At 37.0% G+C, this 25,919-nt stretch overlaps 7 protein-coding genes across 8 annotated transcripts; 4 read left to right on the top strand and 3 right to left on the bottom strand.

Annotated features, from left to right (window-relative positions):
• The first annotated feature begins 153 nt into the window (after positions 1-153).
• Positions 154-1,526, top strand: LOC132203467 (N-acetylglucosaminyl-phosphatidylinositol de-N-acetylase). Its single transcript, XM_059631276.1, has 4 exons — positions 154-580; positions 641-734; positions 785-981; positions 1,042-1,526. Exons 1-4 carry the CDS (start codon positions 325-327, stop codon positions 1,305-1,307), a joined length of 813 nt encoding a protein of 270 aa, XP_059487259.1. The 5' UTR covers positions 154-324; the 3' UTR covers positions 1,308-1,526.
• On the bottom strand, positions 1,508-3,948 carry LOC132203457 (TBC1 domain family member whacked). Its single transcript, XM_059631265.1, has 6 exons — positions 3,730-3,948; positions 3,178-3,268; positions 2,961-3,119; positions 2,593-2,904; positions 2,422-2,536; positions 1,508-2,370 (listed from the first exon to the last, which is right to left on the bottom strand). The coding sequence occupies exons 1-6, from the start codon at positions 3,858-3,860 to the stop codon at positions 2,135-2,137; spliced, it is 1,044 nt and encodes a 347-aa protein (XP_059487248.1). The 5' UTR covers positions 3,861-3,948; the 3' UTR covers positions 1,508-2,134.
• Positions 3,949-4,196: 248 nt separating this feature from the next.
• Positions 4,197-5,650, top strand: LOC132203476 (ADP-ribosylation factor-like protein 1). The gene is made up of 5 exons (XM_059631288.1): positions 4,197-4,354; positions 4,703-4,809; positions 4,873-4,982; positions 5,049-5,160; positions 5,296-5,650. Exons 1-5 carry the CDS (start codon positions 4,351-4,353, stop codon positions 5,503-5,505), a joined length of 543 nt encoding a protein of 180 aa, XP_059487271.1. The 5' UTR covers positions 4,197-4,350; the 3' UTR covers positions 5,506-5,650.
• A 139-nt stretch (positions 5,651-5,789) lies between these two features.
• Positions 5,790-7,571, top strand: LOC132203448 (uncharacterized). Its single transcript, XM_059631254.1, has 4 exons — positions 5,790-6,111; positions 6,171-6,240; positions 6,300-6,391; positions 6,450-7,571. Exons 1-4 carry the CDS (start codon positions 6,082-6,084, stop codon positions 7,362-7,364), a joined length of 1,107 nt encoding a protein of 368 aa, XP_059487237.1. The 5' UTR covers positions 5,790-6,081; the 3' UTR covers positions 7,365-7,571.
• Positions 7,490-12,728, bottom strand: LOC132203439 (uncharacterized). The gene is made up of 4 exons (XM_059631242.1): positions 12,642-12,728; positions 12,412-12,587; positions 8,371-11,129; positions 7,490-8,256 (listed from the first exon to the last, which is right to left on the bottom strand). The coding sequence occupies exons 3-4, from the start codon at positions 11,125-11,127 to the stop codon at positions 7,861-7,863; spliced, it is 3,153 nt and encodes a 1,050-aa protein (XP_059487225.1). The 5' UTR covers positions 11,128-11,129; positions 12,412-12,587; positions 12,642-12,728; the 3' UTR covers positions 7,490-7,860.
• Positions 12,729-14,094: 1,366 nt separating this feature from the next.
• On the top strand, positions 14,095-22,905 carry LOC132202487 (uncharacterized). Of its 2 annotated transcripts, none has more exons than XM_059629442.1 (15): positions 14,095-14,253; positions 15,886-16,089; positions 16,161-16,333; positions 16,399-16,574; positions 16,636-16,723; positions 16,775-16,906; positions 16,961-17,012; positions 17,088-17,302; positions 17,361-17,578; positions 17,636-17,702; positions 17,757-20,778; positions 20,968-21,338; positions 21,400-21,594; positions 21,650-21,851; positions 21,901-22,905. In XM_059629442.1, the coding sequence occupies exons 2-15, from the start codon at positions 16,073-16,075 to the stop codon at positions 22,076-22,078; spliced, it is 5,106 nt and encodes a 1,701-aa protein (XP_059485425.1). In that variant the 5' UTR covers positions 14,095-14,253; positions 15,886-16,072; the 3' UTR covers positions 22,079-22,905. The 2 variants fall into 2 exon arrangements, with proteins under 2 accessions (XP_059485425.1, XP_059485432.1); XM_059629449.1 differs by lacking the exon at positions 14,095-14,253 and adding an exon at positions 15,373-15,511.
• A 159-nt stretch (positions 22,906-23,064) lies between these two features.
• LOC132202503 (acyl-coenzyme A diphosphatase NUDT19-like) lies at positions 23,065-24,482 on the bottom strand. Its single transcript, XM_059629462.1, has 4 exons — positions 24,358-24,482; positions 24,016-24,278; positions 23,570-23,955; positions 23,065-23,511 (listed from the first exon to the last, which is right to left on the bottom strand). The coding sequence occupies exons 2-4, from the start codon at positions 24,272-24,274 to the stop codon at positions 23,152-23,154; spliced, it is 1,005 nt and encodes a 334-aa protein (XP_059485445.1). The 5' UTR covers positions 24,275-24,278; positions 24,358-24,482; the 3' UTR covers positions 23,065-23,151.
• Between the last annotated feature and the right edge of the window lie 1,437 nt (positions 24,483-25,919).

The following is a 25,919-nucleotide window of genomic DNA, read 5'->3' as shown; positions in this document are numbered from 1 at the left end:
ATGCATTAAAAAAATTAAATTTTATATTTTTATCTCTTAAAAGTCGGCTTTTTATATTTTAAATGTAAAATTAAACAACAATTTTCATTAAATTAATGATAAGGAATTTTTTTTTAAAACCGGTATTTATTATTTTTCATTGGTAAACAAATCGCCAGCTGAGTGTGTTGTGTGCATTATTTTTACACAGCTTTAAGGCAGCCTTTAAGTGATTTGTGCAATTTTTATATAATATTGCAAGATTTTAACCATATTAGTCTTTGCCAATGATTTCAACCTAGATATACATATATGTAAGCCGATCTCAAATCCTAACCATCTAGGATGGAAGCGGCCAGAGCCTACTTGTGGGAATGGACTTGGGCTTTGGGCCTTTTGCTTGGAACTTACGCCTCTCTGGGTTTAATCCATTTTTGGACCCGGCGTGGGAACCCTTGTCCTGCTCTCCTTAAGGCCCAAAGGGTTCTTTTATTGACTGCGCATCCTGACGACGAATGCATGTTTTTTGGGCCGACCGTGGTTGGTTTATTAGGACGAGGAGGATCTGCCAAAAGACTGTTCCTCGTCTGCCTTTCTTCAGGTTCTATTAATTTTATTTTCAATTAAGTTAAAAATTATACCATGGTTCAATTGTTAATAGGGGACCAAGATGGGCTTGGAGCCCAGAGAAAGCAAGAGCTTAGAGACAGCTGCCGAGTACTTGGGATCAAAGATGAGGATCTTTATATTTACCAGTAATGATTTCATTGAAGCCAACGATTGTTTAATGAAAATTTTAATATAGGAGCACTCGTCTTAAAGATGGTCTTAAAACGGAGTGGCCAGTCGAAGAAGTGGCCTCAATTGCAGAGAGGCACATGCTGCAGCTTGGAGTGGATTTAGTGGTAACCTTCGATCGATACGGGGTTAGTGGACACCCTAATCACCAGTCTCTCTTCTATGGTCTTGCGGCCCTCCACTTAAAGAGTAAAATTCCCCAAGGTAAAAGTTGCAAATAAATGCAAAAAAGCAATATCAATTTGATTCTTTTTTCAATTGCAGGCGTTGAAGTTTTGTGTGTTGAGTCGGTGAGTCGATTACGTAAGTACCTTGGACCTTGTGACAGTTTGTTGTCGTGGGTCGTCGGAAATCATCAAATTGTGCTGACTGCTAAAGAAAGGAAGCGTGTCCTCGAGGCAATGGCATGCCACCAAAGTCAGATCGTGTGGTTCCGAAGACTTTATTTGCTCTTCAGCCGCTATACTTTCCTTAATAGCTTTTCACCAATACGCTCCGAGGCACTCGAGTTGTCTCTGGCGCTGGACTAAATTACTAAAACCTTTGTACACGTATTCAGTTTGCTAGACGAATTTATTTTTGTTCCAATTAAATCATGTTGGCTTTGTAAAAGCCCTGCATTGTTTCAATGTTGTGATATTTTGCTCAAGTGTGCTGTTCGTGTGAAATTTCTGGACGCTGTTTTAAGCGGGCGCTCTTGATAGTTTATTTATTGTAATTTTATAGTGAATAAAACTCTTTACTGCGTAGATGTCAGACTTTATTTACAAGGGAACGATCAATTCCCAGACGAATAGTTTTCCTCGTTTAGCATGGAACCAAAATATAAACATACAAAAAGAGTTGAAAATTTGTATCACAACATTTTATGGCAGATAGATTTGCGGAGATGTTGCTGGATACTTTGAACAACAAACAATGTGAGAAGGGTGATAAAATTACTTTGGTACGAGACTTCAATATATTCTCAGTTGATAAAATTTATGGAATTTGTCGTCACCAGGATGCGACCAACTAGCAGCAATAAAACTTTATTATAATTATTAATAGTAGATCTTTACGTATAAACTTAGTGAGAAAAATTATAACATAATTATATCATATTAAATACTTTATTTTATAATTGGGGTGAAAAATGCTAGTAAAGACTTTTGGGGTTACTAATCAATGATTAGAGGAAATGGTGCAAAATTTGAGTGATTGCCGTAAAAATTGATTGCGAAAGTGGAAAAGTGTGTAACTATAGGTTAAGATGGCTGTGGCATGTCACGATCGATATGGGCCATATCCAGTGCAGATTGTGTTTTTTGTTCATGCAACTAAATAATACTGCTCAACGAGATGAGGCAACTTGCGACTAGTGCTGAAGGCGCTTCTGGCGCTTGGCCACCTGCCTGGAGTGCTCTTTCTGGAAGTCCTCTTCGGTGAGCTTGAGACGCAACATGTGTTGGACGAGGGCTTCCTCCTCAAGAAGACCCGGAGGCGGCTGACGAATTGCCTCCAAGGTTTCGTACAACGTTGGACACCTCTTTAGCCGAGGCTGAAGACTTCCTTTGAGCAGCACCAGTCCAACTTTAAAAAGCACCTTCACGCCTGCAATTATATTTTAAGAAACTTCATTTTATTTTACATTCATCAAGTCACCTTCGAAGAGAAACATGTCCCAGACTCTCAGTACGGTTGACCATGGAAGGGTCCTTGTGTAGGCGCAGAGGAACCACTCTGTCATGTAAAGCACAGGCTCAACTTTTTGCCGCTTCTAAAATCAATTTTACTCATAATTCCTCATCCTAAAAAATTTTACAAAAGACGTACAAGGTGGCGGTACACCTGAGGTGCAACCCTTTTCAGCAGGCCAAAGAGAATGTCTCCGTCGAGCTGGAGCTGCTGCATTCCGTGGCTGTAGTAGCCATTGAGGTACTTGTGGCACACGCTCACCAGGCACCAAAAGGCTTGCTCGGTGGGCATGTGCATGAGCAAGAAGGCGGCAAGTGGTGCCTGAGCCTGGCAGTAACCCACTTCAGGGTCAAGCACCGAAAACGCCTTCAGCACCATGAACAGCTCCTGCTGGCCGACGCCATTCTCACTGCAGAACATTTCGTGCTGAGGAAACTGCCTATGTAGATCCTGAAACCGTCGATTATTATTAAAAACTTCAACTTTCAAAACCAATTTTATTTTACCTTCTTAATGTCATCTAGGCACTTGGGATCACCAGGCTGTTCAGCCAGCGATTCATAAAGCACCTTGTACTGCTGCTGCAGAGCTTGCGCTCCACACAGAAACTGCCAGGCACGGGGACGCAAAGAATGTGGAATACCTTTTCGGCATCGTTTTCGAAGCTAAAAAGTAATTTGAAATTTAAAAATTGTTTATGATTTTGGTGACAGTAAATTATACCTTTGAGTGTTTCTCTTGCATGTAAGAGTCCCAGTTTGATAGCATTCGAAGCCATTTCTTCTCTCTGCTCAAAACTACTTCACGGGATAGCCTGAAAAAAAAATGAATTTATTTTAAAATATTTATTGGCATTTAAATTCATCAATTTAAAAAAAATCAGGGTCACATGATATTTCAATTTTATTTTAAAATAAAAAATGTTCTTTTTAAAAGGAGTTATGAAATATTAAATGGAAGGTAAGTTCCATTATTATGAAAATATAATTATTCCATTGTTCGAGTGCATAACCATATTGGAGAACGCGCTCCATCAATGCAAGGTCCTTTTATAAACATCCTTGTATGATTAATACATAAGCCTAATAAAGCTTAAAAATTTAGATATAAATCGCATTTTAAAGTGGATAAGCAGCATTATTTTACTTTCAAAATAATTGAAATTGTGCACTTCAGGCACACTTTAACAATCCTAGGAGCTACAAATTTTAAATTCGGCAAGAAAATAAATAATTATAATTGGTTTTGATAGTGCGGGTTGAAGAGGAAACTCACGGCTGGTGACTCGTCTGGACGTGCTCCTGCCCAAAAAAGCCGTATTTATCCGGTACTGTTGACACAATAGAACAGTCCTGCGACGAGTCGTCCGAACAGTCGGCCTCTGGTTGGGCCCGCGGGGCCGCCATCACCCTTTACATTGCCCAAAAAAAGGATTGAAAAATTGCAAACAACCCTGCGTTGACCACTACTGCAAAATATAAAAACAAATATGGCTGCCAATAAGCGATCGCAGCGACGCCCATAATTTTACTTCAGGCGAATCAGTCTTTTAAAAATATGTACTAAATTACTGAATAAAAAATGCAATTATTTCAAATAAGGAAGACTTAAAAAAATAAAACAATTTTATAAAATAATTTTTCATAAATACGAATTTGAAACTAATCTCGTCTCTTTAATTTATTCGTCAAAATTATTTCTCAAACATTTGGCAACAACCGGTTATCAGAATGTAGTACATTTTTTTGACGTATAAACTATGATGCGCTGCCATCGACAGCTGTGGCAAATTCCACGTCTGAAAATCGGCACATTGTGAAAAGAGAAAATTCGGCCGATTCGGCCTGAATGGATTAGTTTTAAGAACGTCGAGGGCAAAAGCCAGCACTTCTCATAATGGGTAAGAAATTTTCTTTTTCGGGAACAAAAAGTAACTCGTATTAGTCAGCAAGTTTCATTGAAAATCAACATCTGATGATGACACTCCTTATCAACTTCAAATTTGTTTCGATTCGTTTTTATTTTCTTTACGTGCTAAAGAGGCTCTCATAATATTTTAAATGAATTTTAATATTTGGCTCAGCAAGCCCAATAATTTTGAAATTTATGAAATCAAATTAAAAATACAGTGTGAATTAATTTATAATAATTTTGCCTAAAAAAGGAACATTCGTATGCATGTGGACTCTTTCTTATCTCGTGACAACGCATCGGTAAAAAATGTAAACAAAAGTTTAAAAAATTTCAGGTGGACTTTTAAGCTACTTTCGCGGCCTTCTTGGTAGCCGGGAAATGCGAATTTTGATTCTCGGCTTGGACGGCGCCGGAAAAACAACAATTTTGTACAGACTGCAAGTGAGTTGTCAATCAAATTACCGTGATTTTTCCGATTTTTCATTTCAAATTTGCATTTTACAGGTTGGTGAAGTGGTCACAACTATTCCTACGATTGGTTTCAACGTCGAACAGGTCACCTACAAAAATTTAAAATTCCAAGTATGGGACTTAGGTGGTCAAACAAGCATACGGTACGCTCTGACAACAAAGGCCTTAATTTCTGTGTGATAAACCAAGTTTATTTGTATTATTTGCAGACCATACTGGCGGTGTTATTATTCAAACACGGACGCTATCATCTATGTAGTTGACTCTGCAGACCGCGATAGAATTGGCATCTCTAAAGATGAGCTTGTTTATATGCTTGAGGTAAGTGCATGGAAATGCAAATTATTTCCCATAATTATTTGATCAATATTAATTTAGAATCAAACAAAAAGATAGAAGTTTTTTTAGTATTGGCCGCAAAATATGTTTAAAAACAAAATTAATTTAAACTTTAAGGAGGAGGAGCTGAAAGGTGCTGTGCTTGTTGTTTTGGCCAACAAACAAGACATGGAGGGCGCCTTAAGTGTGGCCGAGGTGCACCAGGCGTTGGGTCTGGATGCGTTGAAAAACCGCACCTTTCAAATTTTTAAAACGTCGGCAACCAAAGGTGAAGGCCTCGACCAGGCCATGGACTGGCTTTCTAACGCTCTCACAGCCGCGAAGTGATCGCCACATTCCAAGCTTATCCCCTCCAAGCAAGGACACTCCTTTCTTCAACTTTTTGTTTCCAATTTGTGTTGATCTTGTGCGTCTAGTGTGGATCTAAGTTAATTAAGTAACTGCAAATAAAACTTATGCACTGTAAACAAAATCTTGCTTGTTACGAGAACTCTTTCCTTGCGGGAAAAAAAAATATTGAAAGTGTTTCAAATTTCTTAAAATTTTCCAGTTTTATTGCTAATTTTTCGGATTTTTCTATCACTGCCAAACTCCTATTGATGAACAATGCAACCTGTATGACGGCCAAGTCAAGCGGGTTGCCTATGTCGATAATTGCAGGGGATCGGTGTTCCGTGATTTATTTGAGAGCTTTTTCCTGATAAATGACTACGCAAAATTTTTCTGCGACGGCCATGGTTCTGATTGTCATTTGAAATTTTTAATAATGAAGCGGAAGTCCACACTGGCATGGTTTTGCTTTGACATATATATAGAAAAAAGAATCCTGTTCCACTGCTCTATAAATTTTTGCTGCAGTGGTCAGTCGTTGAGTTCTGCTCAACGGCTGAATTCACCACTCAAATGCACGTGAACGGAATTATCGTGATATTTGTAAGGAACAATTAACATGCTAGCCTTGTTTTGAATAATTATATTATTTATATCTATAGACCATAATTTTATCTTTTTCGACTCTGTCTCATGGTCGAAACACAAAGAGCAAAAATCATGATTCTAAAGGTTTGGAAAAAATTTAAATACATGTTGTTAAACATATTATGTTGTTGGAAATTTTATAGCTTTTACAAAAAGGGTTACATCAGTTACAACTAAAAAGAGATGCTCCGACAAAGTAAAATGCGGGGAAACTTCGCGAGCAACAAATTCCAGCGTAACAGAATTTAATCAAATGTCGTCATTTAAAAAATAATTTATTTTATAAATATCAGGTTAAAACGCACAAGAACAGGACGACTGGGAAAACAACCTGGGCTGTAAAAAGATTTGACAGAGCTAAATTAAATGAAACTAAAAATCATCAACATACTCTGGTTTTCAACACATTCAATAAACTTCAGCAATCCAGCAATGCGACAAGATTACCAAAATTTGGGATGAAAATTTCTTCCCCTGGAAGTTATACGGCTGCTTTTTTCCGTAAATTAACAAATAATATGACTACAGCTGCAGCACAAATGACCTCAAAGTCCCTCGTTCAAACTTATACATCAACTGTTACTAATTCAAAAAAATATTCAGTCACAGAGAAAATGGATTTGTTTAAAATGTCAGCAACGTTGCCTAAAAAATCAGAAGTTCCTGCTATTTACATACCAAAATCTACAATTCCAACAAAAATTACCAGCCCCGCAATGGAAATCAGCAGCGCTGATGTTTTAAATCTAGACGAATTTATTCGCTCAACCTCCAATTCAATTAATACAGCCACACCAAGTACTGTCACTACTTTCCAAGAAAAATTGAGCATTGCAATTACTACGAGGGTAACAAATCCAGCACCAGTTATGACGTCGTTGCGTTCAGCTCCAGCTGAAACTGTGACTGTTGAAAAAATGACCAGTACATCCACAGCTGGGACAACTCCTGCCCCAATTTCGAGTACGATTGTTACCAAAGCAGCGACCAGTAGTGCAACTCTTCAAAAACTATCCACCACTACTACCAAAAAAATAATTACGTCCACCACATTGAAAATTCAATTAACCGCGATGGCCAAAGCTTTAACAACTAAACCAGCAGCCACAACTACCGCCGACCCGAGTTATGCGGATTATGCGACAGAAAACTATGTGTATGACTCAAACTCGGATTTGCCATTAATGGCAGATGTACCTCCATATTGAATAAGATTAATTACAAGACAGGCAACAGTTCCACCTGTTAATTCATTAATTGCTTAAAACCTAAATTAGGATTTTTGCTAAAAATAAAGGAAAATTGAGAAAATTGCACATTTCAATTATATAAAAGTTTTCCATCTCAGATGATTTTATTGAATGAAAAATTTTACCCTAAAAAAATATCCCCGTATGCAAATAGAACACATTTAAATCTATGCACTTATAGGTTATTGGTACATTTCAGTTCCCATGGGTTTATCTAAATAGGGTAATATTTTGGGTATTTTATACAACAAATAGCCAAAACAATATTATTTCTGGCACTTAAAATTTGCTGCATTTTATCTATTAATTTAGTTTTATAAAATATTTAAATTTAAAGAAACTCTGTATTCATTGATATAATATGAAACACATAGAGATCACTCTGTCAAGTTTAAAATTATTTTTAGCAATAATTAATTTTAAGGAATATATGCTAAAGCCATTTTTGAGGCAGTCAGTTGGAGTATCTAATATTAAAATTAGCCCTCAGTCCACTGTGAATCACGAAACTTTTTCCTTCATAAGAGGCCACTAAATCTCGAGCTACAACATTTTTAAAATCTACGTGTGTATCAAAATTGAGTCCTATATCAACACCGACGCTTTTCAACAAGGGATCTAAAATAAACTTCGTCAATTTAGATTTTACCAAACTGTACGTCAGGTTGATCACTCTGCGACTTGTAGCCAAGATCACTGTGTGGATTCCTCCAATCTCCAAAACTGGTTTCAGTTTCTCCAGGTCACTCGGAAACTCTGGCTCATACAGGAGGAGAACATTTTCCAGCCTTTCCGAATAATCACAAGAGAGAACATCAGTTGGTGCCGAACTGTTTGACAGTTTCAAGACCTAAAACAAAAACAAAAAAAATGCAAAGTTTTTAAATTCTATATAAATAAAATTAAATATTAAATTAGCCTACATGAACTAGATGCAAAAATAATAATTTTTTTTAAGTTGTACCTTCTTCTTGGTTGAACTGAAGATGAAATGGTTATCAGATTCCTTTCCTAAGTATTTGCATTCTGAAGCTTTGTGGTTTTCCGGTGCGTCCAAGCATGTCATCTCACTGGTATCAAAAAAGAACAGGATCTTGCAAGTCAATGCATCAGTGACAGGTACCAAATTTTTCTTGCTATTGGTCAGCCCAACAAGCTCATGCACTTGGGAGAGTGAACTGTGCGCTCCTAGCAGCACTTCCAGCAGGTCGAGCCTGACTGCATCAATGCATTGGAAAACAAGGCCTTCCTCTGTGAATGCCAAAATGGTGCGGTCCTTTTTGCGAACTACCCTCTTAAATCTTCCAATGCCTGAGAATTCAACGGGCGGAGGTTGGTTTTGAAGATTGGCGTCCAGAGGCAGCATTGCAGTCGAATAGAGTCTTCCTGATTCCGGGTCAAACACGATGGCTCGTCCGTGGGAGCAGTCGATGAGTTCCAAAGGGGCAGAAATGTCAACAGCCGAAACCATCTTTTGTTCAAAAGGAAGGAGCCAGACGTTTTGCATGTCAGAGACTAAAAGGTATTCAGCCAAAATGCGCTGCTTCTTGGGGTACAAAGCAAGCACAGGGTCAAAAAAGAAACTCTTGCTGAGGCTTTTCAGTTTTTCGCCCAATTTTTCTCTCGGCTCCAGGAATGAATTGCCAACGCCGACCAGGGCTGCCCTAGTGTTGGAGAACATGTAAAGATTCCCATCCTGTGCAGTACTTGCAAGGAGTAGGATGCCCGTATTCGGACAGAAGTGGCCCTGCAGATTCATTCCTGAAACGTAAATTGGAACTTTGTCAGCGGCCAATTTGTGCAGATGATTTATGTCTAAAAACTGTTCCGTCCTGCTCAAGTCGATTCCATCTAGTTCCAATATTAAGGCGCCTTTGTAGAAGTTTGCACTGCTGGTGTAATAAAAGCCACGAGAGGTGCCTGCTCGAATCGTTTTTGTCAAAGGGTCGTAGAAAACCATAGCATCAGTTACACTTTTTCCAAGGGAGTCAACGCACGAGCTGATTTCCATTTCAATCGCGCAGTCGAAAAATTCCAACTTTTCCAGGAGGAAATCTTGGTTTTCCATCACCCAGTTTGACATGATGACTTTTGGGGTAAATAATCTCAAGGCTGGGTTGAAAACGTAGATGACATCGTTCAGGACAAAGTACACAAGGTTTTTGGAGCTGTCGGTGAGAACCACGTTGAGGCCGTCACTGGTGAAGATGAACATCTCTTTGCTGTAATACGCAAGGTTGAGCTTTTTTCCAAAGCGCAGAACCCAGGTTGACGGCTCTAGAGAGTCCGACTCCAAGCGAACCACGTTGATGCCGTTGTCCCTCTCTTCTAACTGAATGGTAGTTTTTCCTCCCTGACCCACAAAGGTGAAGCAAATGTCAAAGTTGCCCTTCTCCACCTTTTGAACTGGAAACCAGTTCCTTGGCGCAATGGCCAGGGTCCGTTCGCACCCGTCCAGAATTATTCTGATTGTCGAGTCAGAGAAACTTGTCTTGATTCCATGCACAGCAAACAGTCCGTTGTGGAAATTAAATCCTTTGTCCTTCAGCTTGCTCAGCTTCTCCAGACCAGCACACGGATTCAAGCTGAATGACTTTGCCAAGAAATGCACCGACCAGTCAAAACAAATATTTCCACTTGTCGGCAAAACCATTGTCAGGTGAGAGGTTTCAAACGGCTGCACTTCACATCCGTCCAGAGTTTCGATGACGTCAACTTTGTCCTCCAGAGGGCGAGGTGCATTCAACAGGAAAATTCGGTTGGCTTTGATGTGGACGGCGCCAAGGGTGACTGTGGCGTTTCTGAAGTTGATTTCCGAAATTGGCACCATTGTGTCAAATCTGAGAGAATTGAGTTCAGCATCCAAAATCACCGCCTTCTCCAAAGTATCCAGAGCCCTCGCCAGGTACAAACAGGCAGCTTCGGACTTCATTTTCTTTGTCCAGAAGTACCGCACCAAAGGAGGAACCACAAAAGCTGCCACACTAGCAGGCAGGGCGGCCGTGGACAGGATGGTGGCCAGTTTGGCCGCCTTGCAGGCCAGGACAATCAGGGCTGCGGTGAAGAGGCCACAGGAAGCGGCGTCTAAAGCCACTGAGGAGGCCAAGGTGGCCGTGGCTATGGAATCATGGTGGGCGATGGCCTGGTGCAGAGCCATCGAGTTGAGCACCAGACAGGTGAAGCCGACCGCCAGACCAACGTGGCTCATCAGCATGGCAGTTCTTTTGGCCGCAAAGGAGATGGACGTGGCCACATGGTGCAGCTGAGATTCAAACCGGAGGCCCCTGCCGAGGGCTGCAGCAATTTCAGGAGCAACATGGGCAAGGCGGTGGGCAACCTCAAGACTGGTGGTTGGCAGGTCAATGTTGCTCATCACATGGTGCGCCACTCGCAACTCTTCGCTTGCGTCTCGCTGAAGTTCAGCGGCCACCACTGCGTCCACAACGGCGCCGAAACGCGGCAGGCGCTGGACAAAGCGGACGGCCCTGGCGCTGGTGAGGCAAGTGACCTCCTGCCAGGTCAGCTCCTGTGTTTTGAGGTCTATGGTCTGCAGTCGGATGGTGGCTCCTTCGAACTGGGCGGTGGCGAACAGAGGGACGGCTGTTCCACCCAGGGCGGGCAGCAGTTGCTCCTCGAGGACCCGGCGTGTCCAACGTGTCCGTGCAATTAGTAGCAATTTCTCTTCAGCGCCCAACTCCGTCCGCCCATTTGCTGCATCCATGGCTGTAAGAAAATATATTTTATTAATTTGTTCTTCCTAATTAAAAATAATAAATTGATGGAAAATTTAAATTATAAATACTATCGAAGTAAAACATTTAAAAAATTACTTTAAGATGGAAATTGAGAATACTTACTGTAAATTAAAGTAACAAAGTAACTACAAAGTTAATTGTTTAGAAAAGCTTTTTGAAGACGGGCTTGATTCAACTGAATAATATCGATGTTATAAGTTTTTAAAACAAGTATTATTCCTCTCATAATAATTTTTTTTTTTTAATTCTGTAAACATCAGCCCCTATTATCAGTACTTTATTTTACAAAGATCAGTGAGCTGCATTTATTGTTAGAGGGAGTCTCTTATTTTTATTTTTAATATGATTTATATAAAAACAAACAATGGAATTTATAGCGCAGTGGTCTTTGTACATTGAACAAAATAATACCACAATTGTCTCCTTTTTCATTTTGAGGGATAACTTTGATATTTAATATTAATATTTTTTTTACTATCTTTTTCAAATATTATTATCATATGTTTTATAGTGGGATCGAAAGTAGAATAATTATGCTGCTTTTCTAGAAAATTAAATTTTTTTTATCAATTATAATAATTAATATTTACAAAATGTGCTGAACTTTTAACATATAAATTCCATTTAAACTGATTATCAGTGATGATCTTAATATTATCTGCAAAATATTGAACAAAAATAAAAATAAAATAAGATATATTATTCGGTCAACTACTAATTGTAGATTAAATACAGGCTGTGAAGGGGCTTTATAAATTGAATGCGAATTGATCAATGTGAAATTCAGTGGAATTAAATTTTTCATAAAAACATGGTAATTTTATTAATTAAATTATTTACCGATTGATCAGAAATGATCATTTTTTTTTGCAAACTGAAAATTTAATTTATGCAGCAGATTGAAAATAAATCAAAACAACACGAGAATCAAAATATTAATGGAGCATAATATGGAGTTAAAATCAACAGATTAACACAGCGTACGCCGCTTGATTACAGAAACGAGTTTCATTACATTATGTGCCATAACTTGCTGTTGAATTAAAAATTTTAATTGAAACTTTCAATTTTAAAGTTTTCTTTTACTTTTATGGCGATTTTTACAAAAAACTGACGACTGTGTGATTAGATTGGGGCTTAAAAATTTGTCAAATAATTATATTCTTCAAATTAACGTTTTAAAAGCAGAAAACAGAGGCAATAACAACATAATATAACAAATTTATAATCATGTAAAAACAAATACACACCTGCTCGCGTCACGAATCTGACGAATCTTGCCAATTCTTAATTTTCAGGACGAAAACCAAATTCTCTTCTCTGCGAGCGCTTCGCATTCCGCAGCGTGCACTGCACTAATGTCGTCATCAGGTCTTGGCCACTCTTCGCCCCCAACCAATATAATAAGTTAACATGGAGTATAGACCTGCATTATAGTTATATTAAAATCCGTTAAAATCAATGGTATCTAGCTGTGTACATGTTTTGTCATGTCTTTCCTCCTCAAAAGAAAACATAACTAGACTTGTTGACTTTCTTGTTCCAACTGTTTGAAGCCCTCTGATCACAGCCGCCGCCTCCTCCAGTCCTCGCTCTACAAGAATTTGATCCCCTCTTCTCCCTCATACTTTTTCAACTTTTTGCTATATTTTACAATTACATCGTTTTACATAATTATTATATACATTATTACGTTATATTATACGCATAAAACACACACAAAATTACATACAATACTTATTTTTTCTTATATATGAAATTTCCAATAAAATTATAAATGTGGACAAATAAACAACATTTTGATACAATACAATAATATATTATGTACAGTACACACTAATAAAATGAACTCATCGCTACCATGTTCTTTCGTTATGGTTAAATAAACAGATAAAATTGAATCTCTCGACTTTGGACGGCTTTTTCAACTATAAGTTCAAACACAGTGCGTAGCTTCTCTTTTTTTCTTCTTCGTAGTTTTTATATTTTAAAATTCTAATTTTAAAAAAGTCTTGAAGGTAGAAAAGCCACAAATTCATATATATTATACCATTTCAAATAATGAATCAGAAATTTTTGCACAAAAACACAAACATACCATTTTTTTGTCTATTGTAATTTTTAAAATAAATAACTTAAATTTGCATACCAATCAAAGTTAATATATTTTTAGTCTGACAAATACATTTTTTATTCTGAAATAATCAAAAATAATTCAACTCATCGGTTGTGTGGCTGTGCATCAGTGCATGTGTGGCCATTTTTATTTAGCTTGTGTTGAACTTTTAAATATGAATAATATATGTGACGTGATTTTAATTTTCATTATAGGAACCTTTTGACTTTTTATCCATTCATTTTACCTGGATTTTTTTTTTAAATCTGAATTTATCTCAATACATACATAACTCATGTTATGCATAAACTCTCATGCAACTGAAATTAAAAAAAAAAATCTTTATAATTTTTATCACACAAATACGAGTTAGAAATTATTATTTGCTGGTTATTTTATTTTTTGTGTATGCTCAAATCTGTGACTTTAATATAATATCTGGGTTATTGATCAATAATTCATAATTATTTTCAAGCCAATTATGTAAATTCCGTGTTGCTGTGAGGCTGCGAGAGAATAAAACGAAAAACGAATTGAATAACATTCACTGGAATTAGGATCCATGGAAAGTGTACGTCCCCCTCTCTCTCTCTCTGACTGTGTCAACAAGTTTCTTCTGGTCAACAGTCAACAAGACTGAACAAAGACTCTCTGTGTGTATGTATTTCAATGATTCCAATCGCCAAAAATGTACATCGCACCACCGCACGCTTGTCGCACGCACGCCAGTCGCCAACTTTTGGTTTGTGTTGGTAATACTGCCGTTGCTGCCGTTGTGCGTTGTGACATCTTTATTGGTTGGTGCAGCTGGCGATTTTATCGCGTAGCTTTCTATATTGCTTTCTATTGAGAATTACAGGACAGGGCTACAGGCATCATAGTCTAAGTGCTAAGTCCAGCTGCCTTCTTTTTGACAAAAATAACGTTGATAGTGCCCAAAAAAGCCACTATAATAATGTTACACCTAAAAGCTGAGGTAATATACTTGAATTAACAACCTTGCCACAGCAGACAGAACGTTTGAATAAGTAGTAATAGTGTTTTACTTTTACTGAAATCTTATTTAGTTTCATAAAAGTGTCTGACTAGACTTTCGTACGTAGTTAGACTTTCTTTGCACATTTTTACTATATTTTGGATTTTCTTACAATTCATGGGCCGGAGTTGTTTAAATTTTCGGATATTCCACCTTATCTGGGTCGGATTGCTTATTTCCTGCAGTCGCTTTTTGTTTACATTTTTGAGGCTCAGGGCGCTATGCTGGCAGCTTTTAAGACCCCTCCCCAAATTGGCCTCTCGCAAGAAGTGCCTCTCGTCTGTTTAATCCCGTGGACGGGTATATATTTATGAAGCATTATTTCTTGTAAAGCATAAATTTCCTTAGAAATTTAGGTTCAAAAATTTTGATATTAGGATTTAACTCTTTTTGAAAAGTAAAACAATTAAATAATTTACTTGTAAATGTATAAGCTGAATTGAAGATTAAAAAGTAACCAGAGACCAGACTTTTTACACCGTTTTACTCACCAAGCAAGACTTTTTCTAACTATCTTAATTTCATAAAGTGAAATTAAATAACATAATTTCTACAAACTCAGTTTAATTTGCATCCTTAAAAGACAAAAAAAAATTATTTTTAGAAAATAATACATCTAGATTATCCAGAATTCATTTCAATATTATTCATGATATAATTACAAATCACAAGTACACGTATATAATTAATATAATGATAAAAAATACTTATCTTATCACACAAATAAGGTTTTGAATTATTGAGCAATAATAGCAGCACTGCTATTTGTATTTTGAGTTTGACATCAAAGGTACAATTATGATAAATTATAATTGTTTGCAAGCGCATTAAATAAGAAATTTAATCGAATTCATTGCCATTTACTCTTGATATAAGAACTGATTATCACTTGCTTTTAATTTTGTTGTGAACTCTTGATATGCTTGATATATTAAAACTGTAAAAATTCGTATGATTTTTTATGCATTATAATATACACTTTCATTTATTTCTTTGTATAATTGCTTTTACAAGAAAAAAAATAATAATAACAATAATAACTTTTGAAAATATTTAAAGAAAATCATGTTAACCTCCATCTAAAAAATTATTGCATAGAACGCCAAAATTTAATTCAACCCTTTAACGGCATTAATATAAAAAATTGAAATTTTTTGCACTGAGGAGTTGGATAAAGCTCGTGGGTAATTAACCGCAGGTAAATTCTTTTCTGTGAATATTACCACCTACAAAATTTGTTTATACCCTAGAAAAATGTTACAATATTAATGTTCATTAATTAAAATGAATCAGTTGATTTTTAAATATTCACAGTGATTTTTATTTTTCATTAAAAAAGTAATACATTAAGAAAATTTTGGAATGAAGCAATTATGCTCTAACGTTTAAAGGAATAAAAGTTTATTTTGTCGGCCTTTTTTACTATTGTAAGCTGGCACTTCGTGCCTTTAAGAAACTCAGAAATTTCAGTGTTTTTTTTTTTATAATTTTTGTTTTATTTTTATTTGTGTTTATTATATCATGACTCAATCTAAAGTTTTCATGATTCTAATTATTTCTCTTCTCTTTCAGTTTGCATCAAATGGACCATAATTACATAAAAATGAAACAAACATTTTATCAAATAGATGCTCTATAGACGAAAGCATAAAACAGAATTTATAAACCAATTAGAATATGGGACGCGTAAAACTAGTTTAAACAAGATTTTTAAGCTTCTCATATTCAAAGCAACGCTAAGAAAAAATTACATCGCAAGATGGCTGGTATTGCAAGGTATATACTATTTTGTTTGACTTTTCTGCATTTTTCTGTTTGAACTCCATTGGTTCTCTATATTTTGGCAGCAACAAAAAAGTCGTACTGATCTCCCAAGACCCACGTGATTTTGAACCACCCACTGTTGAGGAAATCAAGAGTAATGAATCGAAGATCAATGCAAGTTTTCGGGAAATCAATTATGATGTTCACCATATTTCAACATTAAATGAAGATTTGCTCGTGAACAAAAATCTATTTGGTAAGAAAAAATCATGTCATTCATTTTCAAATTTAAATTCATAATTTATGCCTTTCACTTAACAGAAAAGACAGATGTAGCAGTGTTTTTTATTACGACGAAATGCGTTGGCAACAAATTAGGGCTCTTTGCAAAGCAGCATGGAACTGAAAATTCCGTACTGCTTTCAGAAGAACAGTTGATTGCCCATCTAAGCACTTTGCCTGCGCTAAAGAACTGCTTCAAAATCATTGTTCTTCTGGTATTGTTACCAAAGAATTCATTACCATGATATGGCTAAATGCAGCTTTTAATTTTTTTAGATTTACTGTGATGAAAAGATTGTTGGTAAACCAATACATTTGTCAAACTGTACAAATACCATTGTGATACACAACACATGTGACCACGGTAAAATATTCCAGTCTTCAAATTGATAAAACTTGAAAATTTTATTTACAGAGTCAAGAATAAGGGACGTTCATAGGAATGATATATTAGTAGAAACTATTTGCAAAGAGTTTGTAAATCAGTACACCGATTTAAGCCCACATGAAATGATCAATCGTGTTCACAATGTATCAAAATCAAAAGGTATAAATTTTGAAATATAACCAATATTGTTAAACTAAATTATTTTCATATTAGGCATTGAACCACAAATCATGAGCTTTCCCTGCCAAAAACACATCATACTGAGGTACTTGCAGCATTGCATAATTATTCTAGATTATAAGGACAAACCTAAAAAAAAGTAAAAATAATAATTTTTTAGAGCAAACCCTAGAGCACTGGGTGGTCATAACCGACAGCCGGAATACTACTCGTGGTTCGCCAACAATGGAAGACCATTTACGAGAGGGAATTGCATTTCATTATACGACGCGAGTCACTGTGAAATTGCTAAGCAATTCGCTGAGGTAATTGGCAGTCACTCTGTGACAACAGAGGTTGTTTCAATTGATCACATTTCTGAAGTCCTAGATAAAGGTATTTGTTTGTATTGTTATGTATAAATTGATTGAATATATTTACAAAAAATATCCAGTCTGCAGATCAGAGAGCTTGTACGAAAGTGGCGGATGCCTCGTGGTTGCTGTGTTCAGCAGGAACTTCCAGACAGGAGATGGACAATTTTTAATTGATACTGGTCCTTGCTTGCGGTCCAGGAGGGATTTGGTTGAAGCGTTTGAAAATTGGACCAAGCCGATAATTTTTCTCTACCTTGACTGTCGATTTGACACCATTGACCCTTCCATTGATCAGGCAAGCAAAAACGGAAATGGCAATTTGGACAAATTATATTGATTATAATTTTTTCAGGTTAAGAAATCGAGTCCCGAAGTCTCCTCTGAACCTCCTATCATTGAATTTGTTGCTCAAGGAAAACGTAAGCAAAAATAGTTTGATATTAAATTGAATAACTAATTTTTGCTATTAAAAGAAATTATTGAGAACTTCTTGAATGGCTGCAAAAGACTTTCTGAACCCAATTTAAGTCTGCAGCAAACTCTCCAAGAGGTCATGGATTCATGTCATCAGAATGAATACGCCTCACTCTACTATACCTTGGCTACAAAATTGTCGTTCGAGAAGTGCACTAAGCTGGAATTGCTTTCAACGCTGATTATTTCTAAAGGAGACACTGAAGTTTCACAAGAATATTCAGTGTCAGACGTTGCTAAAGATTTTTTCTTGGCTGGTGCAAGAAAATGTCTGCTTTTAACAGGAAATCCAGGCTCAGGAAAAACGGTTGCATCATTGCAGTTAGCAAAACACTTGCTGACAAACTTTCCGTCGCATCATATAATTTATGCGAGCTGCAAACTGCTGGAGGAAATTGTCACAGTTAGTGAAGCGCAGAATTTTTTGAGCGATTTAATTTATTCCGGTGTTGAGGAAGAAGAGAAAGCATTGGTAAAGAAAAAATTTGAGGAAAAGAAAATAATTATTTTGCTAGATGATCTTCACATGGTCCTACATAAATGTGAACAAAGAACACTTAAGCTTTTAAATGTTCTTGGAGGCCAAAATTTGCCACTTTGGTTGGTGTCTAGATTCACAGAGCAAGAAAAGATAAAAAACTGCTTATTGGGGCAAGAAGTTGTTAAAGTGGAAGTAGCTCCCCTCACCAAAGAGTCACAGATCAAAATTCTGTCTGCTGAGTGTCGCCTAAATCACGAAGATGGAGAACGTCTTCTGAAGACATTGCCCTCAACTCTGCAATTGGACATCCCACTTCACATCAGCATGATTGACCGCCACTTTAAGCCCAACGCAACAAGCCTTTTCCACTTCTACTGCCAGTACGTGGAAGACCAACTCCGTATTGAGGTCAATAAGAAAATGGGCAGTGAATGTGCAGCTGAAATGTTTCCTTCTATAAGGATGGATCTGATATACAAATCTGCTGTCCAGGTGCAGAGTACAGGCTACTATGATGTCAACTACAAAGTCTTTGGGGAAGTTGACTATTTCTTCTACCCTACTTTCGCAGAGTTTTTCGTGGCGCTAAATTTTATGTGTTTCCTCAAATTGGTAGACTATGGCATAAATGGTAGCACAACTGTTGAAAACCTTTTCACACAATCCAATCTTGCCCCTGTAAGGATGTTTGTTGAAAACTTCCTGTCAAATTCTGGAAATACTGCAGATGATGTCGAGAAAGTAAAAAATTTGCTACTAACTGACTCTTTAAAGGCAAAAGCCCACGACTGCATTTACAATGTTGTCAAAGAGGGACACCTTACGCTCTACAAAATGTTCACCAGTCCTTTCATGCGGCAACATCTTGAGATCGACAACATCCAAGATTCACAGTCTGGATTTTCGCAGAAATGGAATAAGAAGTACCAACATTCACCATTGTTCTATGCGTCCAAATCAAACGAGCAGATCGCACTTCTGATTATAAGTGAATTCCCTGTTAGGGCAACCCTTCTCAATCTTGATTTCAACACCCATGAGGCTGCTAAGAGAGGATTTCTGGAAGTAGATAGAATTATTGCAGAAAAGCTGCCAGGTTCACTAAATGAGCCTGATAGTAACGGCATGATGGCTCTGCACTACGCGGCGTTGATGAATCAAACAGAATGGGTGAAAAGGGCAATGCTAATGAACATGGAACTTGAGGTGAATGGACTGTCCAAGCACGGCGTCCCTCCTGTCTTCTATGCTGCAGGAAACGGAAACTTTGAGATAATAAGGATTTTGCTGATATGCTGTGCCAACTTGCAGGTAATAGATAAAGAAGGATCAACGATTTTGCATTGGGTGTTTAAGAAGAAGAATTTGATAGACTTGAAAATCTTGACGTACTTGCTAAGTTTAAAGTCGGTCCCAATAAATGAGATGAACAATGAGGGTGATACAGCACTTCTTTTGGCGGTTAAAATAGGAAATATTGAAGCTGCTAGAATTTTGTTAGAAGCAGGCGCCGATCCACAGCTTGCTGATTCACAAGGAATGACGATCTTGCACATTGCCGCCAAATCTAAGAACGCAAATATCTTTCTTGAAATAATGACTTTCGTGCCTGATACTGTGATATTTTGTGCTGACAAAAACGGAAGAACCCCGCTTCATTTGGCTGCTGAGAACGGACATATTTCGATCCTGCAAGTTTTGATGGAAAAAGGAGCCCACATGTCTGCTCTAGATGCCAATGGATGGAACGCTCTGCACTATGCAGTCAAGGGAAAATCTGACTGTCTCGGATGGTTGTTAGAAAAAATGCCAAGGAGCATCAATGAAAAGGACAAAGCAGGGAAAACTTTGGTGCACTTGGCTGTTCAGTTTTTGTTTTACAGAGGAATTCACTTGATGGCAGAACTTAGAGCTGACTTGAATGTGAAGGACATGTTAGGAAAGACGCCCTTGCAATATGCGTTGGACAATAAAAACGCTCGAGCAATCAAAATCATTCAGTCGTTTACGCAGATTAACGAGAATGAGAGAACTGACGTGTCCAGAGTATTGTCTGATCTTGATGTTGAAAGTTTGGCGTGTCCAAACGACGCTCTAAGCACCATTGAAGATGAGTTTGAAGACGATGAACAAGCAGCAGGGCCTTCAGGATTGAATGCAGTGAACCAAGACGGTAACGTGGAAAACATGGATGTTGATTGCAAATCTTTGGAAGAGGGTAGTGATGAAGACAACGTGCTAGAAGAATATGAAAGAAGGAAAAAAGATCTCAAGAAATACCAAGTGCATGGACATTTGAACAATCTGAAACTTCAGTTAGCACTGCACAGATTTTTCACTTTCCCTCCGAACTTTGACAGCAAGTGCCCCACAAAGCGAATTCACTTGGCGCAGAGCGGCTTCTTTTGCACCCTAGATGGAAACTCGATTCAGTGCTTCTATTGCGCTCTGGAGATTTCGATCGACAACATAAACTGGGGGGATGTGACCCTGGAGCAAGTCAATGCCAAACATGACAATCTGAGCCGTAAAAAATATGGGTATGTCAATGCTAGTAATAATTTTATTTATGACTTAAGCTCCAATCAAAAAATAAAAAGGAAAGGAGCTTTTCCATCTGCAAGCTTATGTGCCATTAATTAAGCCCTTGTTAAAAATAAATAAAAATTATACTATGATGGATATTTAACAAGTAATAGTTGATAATTAAGGTTTTTTCTTGATTTTAGACGTGCTTGTCCGCTCCTCAAAAACAATGATGTTGGGGATGTGCCGGTCATTAATCCCAGCTCTTATATATATGAAGCGCATCGTCTCTATTCCCTCTTGTCGTCAAGATGGATCAATCCAAATGTGAAAGAATATGACCTGGCAAAGTGGGGATTCTACTACACTGGAGTAGATGACAATTGTCGCTGTGTATTCTGCAAACTGGAAGTGAGAGGTTGGGAACCTGGGGATAAAGCCGAAGGCGAACATCGACGATGGAATCCCAAATGTCCTTTTCTGCAAAGTAGCCAAACAGATAATGTGCAAATTGGCGAAGAACTCACTGTTAGAAATGACGACAATCCATTCATTACAACACCAATTAAAAAGTGTATGTTATCTAAAGCAAGATATGGACGAATAAAAAAAATTACCAAAATATCTTTATTTAGATGGTGACCACGTCCACTACAGCAAGAATTTGCGACAGAACGTGTCTGTTGAGATGCTAGGAATCACACCCATAGGAGATATGAAGTATCGACAATACAGTACAGTCCACTCTCGAGAGAAATCATACAACAACTGGCCGAAACAACTCTCCCAGAAACCTGAGATGCTTTGTGATGCTGGGTTCTTCTACACAGGTTTGAAAAAGCGTTTATTTTCACATTGGCAAATTAACTATAATCTCGTTTGAAGGAACTGGAGATCGGGTGCTGTGCTTTCAGTGCGGAGGAGGACTCAAAGATTGGGACCCGAAGGACAAGCCGTGGATAGAGCATGCCAAATGGTTTAGCAGGTGCCCCTACCTGAATATCAAAAAAGGCAAGAAGTTTATCGACAAAGTCGTCCACTCTTACCAAGACGCTGAGGAAGTAGCCACAGACGGCCCCGAACCAAAGTAAGATCAAATTTTAATTAAAAGTCCCTAAAATTATTGATTGGAGCAGAGTGAGGAGCGCTGATCCCCCTGGCAGCTTGCTGTGCTGGTTGTGCAAGGACAAAGATGTCAATTGTGTCAGTCTCCCGTGCGGCCATATGACCACTTGTGTCGGATGTGTCGACGAAGAACGAAAATGCAGAGCGTGTGGTCAGGTAAGATCTGCTTATGCTGAAGTGTTTATGTAAAGGGCGCAGAGAATGGACTGTGCTATTGAAAAACTGAATTCCCTACGAAAGTGGATACAATTCAGCAAGCGAAATGCCTCAAGCCGGGTGTGTTAATTATAAGTATTTTTCTTTTTCGTCGTGTTTGCCTAGTAGGCAAAATAAGAACTCTACGAATTTGTGCAAATTTGTCTGATTAATTTCCAATTTTATGAAAACGAAATTGTTGAAAATAATTTACTCGCAAAAAATGGATGATTAGTTGATCACACTGCACTTGTTAACGCATGCACAATTCTTCACCTCAATGGTGAGAATAATCACATTTGAATAGTTTCATAATCATGCGATATGCGTGAAACATTTTCTTATCGACTTATTTCAAATACATATCATTGCACGAGTGAAATATCACTATATTGTGTTTAACTATTGATAATTTTACAATAAAGCAGGGCTAAATTTATTTTTTTAAATAACTTAAATTTGTTTTAAGAATTCCCCTTTTGTTTTTATTTTTACCTTTGAATAATTATCACACAACTATGTTTGAGTTTTGTTTTCAACAATTTTTTGAAATTTTCTAGGGTTTTTGTGTGAAAAAGTTATTACTTCATCATAAGCATATTAAATAATTTAGAATTAAGTGACTGCCCAGAAGAATGAATGAAGCACATTAATTAAAAAACATAAGCAACCAACATTAACTTAATTTTTTAATTATTAAAGTTATAACCTTTTGTTAGATTAAATTTGATAGTGAAAATATTGACTTTCAAAATTTTAATGTAACCAACATGATTGCAGCAAAGTGGAGAAATAAACAGGCTAAATAAAAATTATGTTCACTCTACTTTCGTTGAGTTGCCCTCTCCGCAAAAAAAATATATTCCAGGCAATTTGAGCAAAGAACCTCTGGATCTTGTCTATATTTGGACAGCAACCAAGTAAAAATAGTAGTCTACAATGTACTAAAATTAGCATAAAAATGTATTATTTTGTCTTGGGTGTTGTAGGCAAGAGATAAAACATTTAAAGGAAAAAATGGCACTTTTGGTTCTTATGCGAGAGTAATTTTGTACTTTGACTTGTGACTACAAATTTTTTATAAATTCTGTTTTATCTTTTGCAAAAAGTTCAAATCTGTGTAATTTGCTAGCTTTTCTTCTAAAATCTTCTATTGTCACACCCTGAAAATTTTTATCGTCCCCTTCTTCAGTATCTTTGATTTCATAGTGCGAGTCTCCGGGCAACACAATCACAGCTCCGTTTTGACACAGGTACCTAATCGGCAAATAACACTGATTGCTGCAGAAATCGCCCCTTTCTGCAGCCTCTTTCAGTGCCGCCAAAGAGTTAAACTTTGACATTTCCGTCAGCTCGTATCGTTGCGGCGGAGGCAAATTTAATTTGTTTGTTTTGTGCAGCTCTAGGTAGTCTGCTGGACGTTCCCACTGAAATTTTGTACAGACCGGAATAATTCAAGAATTTTTTCAAAAATAATTTCTATACTTTAAAGTTGGAAACTTCAGTCTCGTCAATGCGAACTTGTGGTGTCTGATCAAGGCAGCAAATAAAAAAGGCCGTGTCAAATCTCTTCTTGTAAAAGGCCGGCGTCAGCCAGTTCCGTGCTTCGGACAAAGACCAGATGTCGGGGAAACAACCAAGGCTTTGGCACAGCTCGAAGAATTTGTCTGTACAGGTGTTTTGAGCAAATGTATCGATTTGGGCCTGACTCAGAGTTACACTGTGTCCGTATTGCGCGTGTTTGTCTTGGCTGGGAAGTCTGCACAGCAACACCCCACACTCCTCAAACATCTCTCGCACAGCCGCTATCCGCAGTGAAATGGTTCTCGGAAGCTGCTCGTCTTCAGCTTGGCGATAAATTTCCAAATCACCTTAAATTTTAAATTCAAAAGTCAAGATAATATTTTAAACTATTTACTTTAAATTTTTACCAGGTGATTTTTTAACAAGGCTGAAATTCAAATTCCGAAACTTGAGTTTCTTGAGTAAATGTTCCCATTTGTTGCAGCTGTCAATTTCTGGTTCAATGACACCTCCCGGAAAAACGTAGCCTTCAGGCAGGAACGAACTTTGCGACGACCTTTGCGCAGTCAAAATAACATAATCGGTGGCGTTTGGTGTCTTTTTAAAATTTGGAAAATTGTTCCGAGCTGCTACAATGATAGCGGACGCATCTCTCCAACGCTTCATATTACTAAAAGCCGTTCAAAACGTCAGTTTTTATATCAGAAACATTTATTAAATATTAAAATCAATATTGCATTCAAACTTACCGTGTGTTGAAATATATTATGTATTTTGTTGCTTTTTTTGCGACCAGGTTTTCAAGCACTGTGTTTATCTCAGAGCCAGCTGAGAATGTTTTTTCACTACAGAAAAGTCTCACTGAATGAGCCGAATGTACTGACGAGAGATGGCTCTGCCATTCATTCCGTTTCATTGATAATAGAGAATGCATTTTTTTCAACTTTACTAGGCGCACAGGTGAAGCACGGGTTAAACTATAAAATTCGTAGGAATATAAAATAGTAAGAATTCTTGAGTGCAAATTTTTTATTGCGATTTTATTTTTAAAGTATAGAATTAAAAAAAAATAAATAAAAAAATTATAATATAATTTCAGTAATTATTTATTTGCCATACTTATTTATTATTATAGCATATTTTACAATTAGAATCAATTAGAATTTAAAAATTTTTTTTTATCAAATAAAAGTTCGAAAAGCTGAACCTTACAGTTTACTAATTATTATTATTGCTAGGTTCAGACACAGGAGTTTTTCATGATCATATTTTCCATGAAGAATTTTAAAAATGTAAACACAATATTAAAATAATGATACATCTAAAATTATTTTCCAATTTTAATTTGTCCCTTATTTTTAAAAAATTTGACGATATCTAAATAAATTAAAGGTGGATTTTCCGTGTCCTATCGGTCTATGAACTGCGTTTGCTCCAAGAAAATGAAAATCTTGATTGTTGGTGGCCAATGGAACGCTTTATCGTGGAAATCCCAATGTCAGCAACCGACCCTGGCCGCCGCAATAATAAAATGATAATGAACCCTGCTGACTGGTATGATGCGCTTTTGGGCAGCGGGTTTTCCAGCGTTCGCCTATATGTAGATAGGGAGAAACCCACAATTTGCAATTTAATGCTATAAATTAAATTATCTCGGAAAATAAGGTCTGAAATATATACACATGAAAGACAACTGAGTCAGTAAAAAGAAAATTAAATTACATGCAAAATCTTAGAAAAATTTTGATCACTTTCTTTCCATTAAAAAAAAGCTCAGAATAGAATAATTATTGGTGGGTATAGCTCAAGAATCTTCATCTAATCCAACTTACAAATAATTCAAATCATTACCAGGGGATAAAGAAAAGGATTGAAAAAATAATAAATCAATTTATAAGAAATGAATAAATTGCAATTAAAAATAAAAGTGAATCTCTGGACATTTTGAGTGCCTCATCTCTGCAATTAAATTATAAGAAAAGCCAACTCGTTTATGCAGACTTGTGACTTGTTTCTAACATAAGTAAGATGCAAAATATGGGTCAGTTGCAGAGTGCATCTCCACTCTGAAAGTAAGTGAAAGAGACGTGCAAGAGATGCACATACACAGGAGATGAGAAAAGTGTGACTCGTCATCGGCGCGCGGACACCAATTTCCCTTCTTGCAAAATGCCGCAATTATAAAATATTGCTTGTTGTCGCTCAATATAATTAACCATATGCACACATCATATTATTCTGATGGACTTGTAAGAGTCGGGATACCGAGAGACGGTTTTCTCAAATGACACCAAAATGAGGAATAAAATAT

Source organism: Neocloeon triangulifer, unplaced genomic scaffold, assembly GCF_031216515.1.
Source record: "Neocloeon triangulifer isolate White Clay Creek 2 clone unplaced genomic scaffold, ASM3121651v1 ptg000002l, whole genome shotgun sequence".
Lineage (NCBI taxonomy): Eukaryota > Metazoa > Arthropoda > Insecta > Ephemeroptera > Baetidae > Neocloeon > Neocloeon triangulifer.
This window is presented reverse-complemented; position numbering and strand designations above follow the sequence as displayed.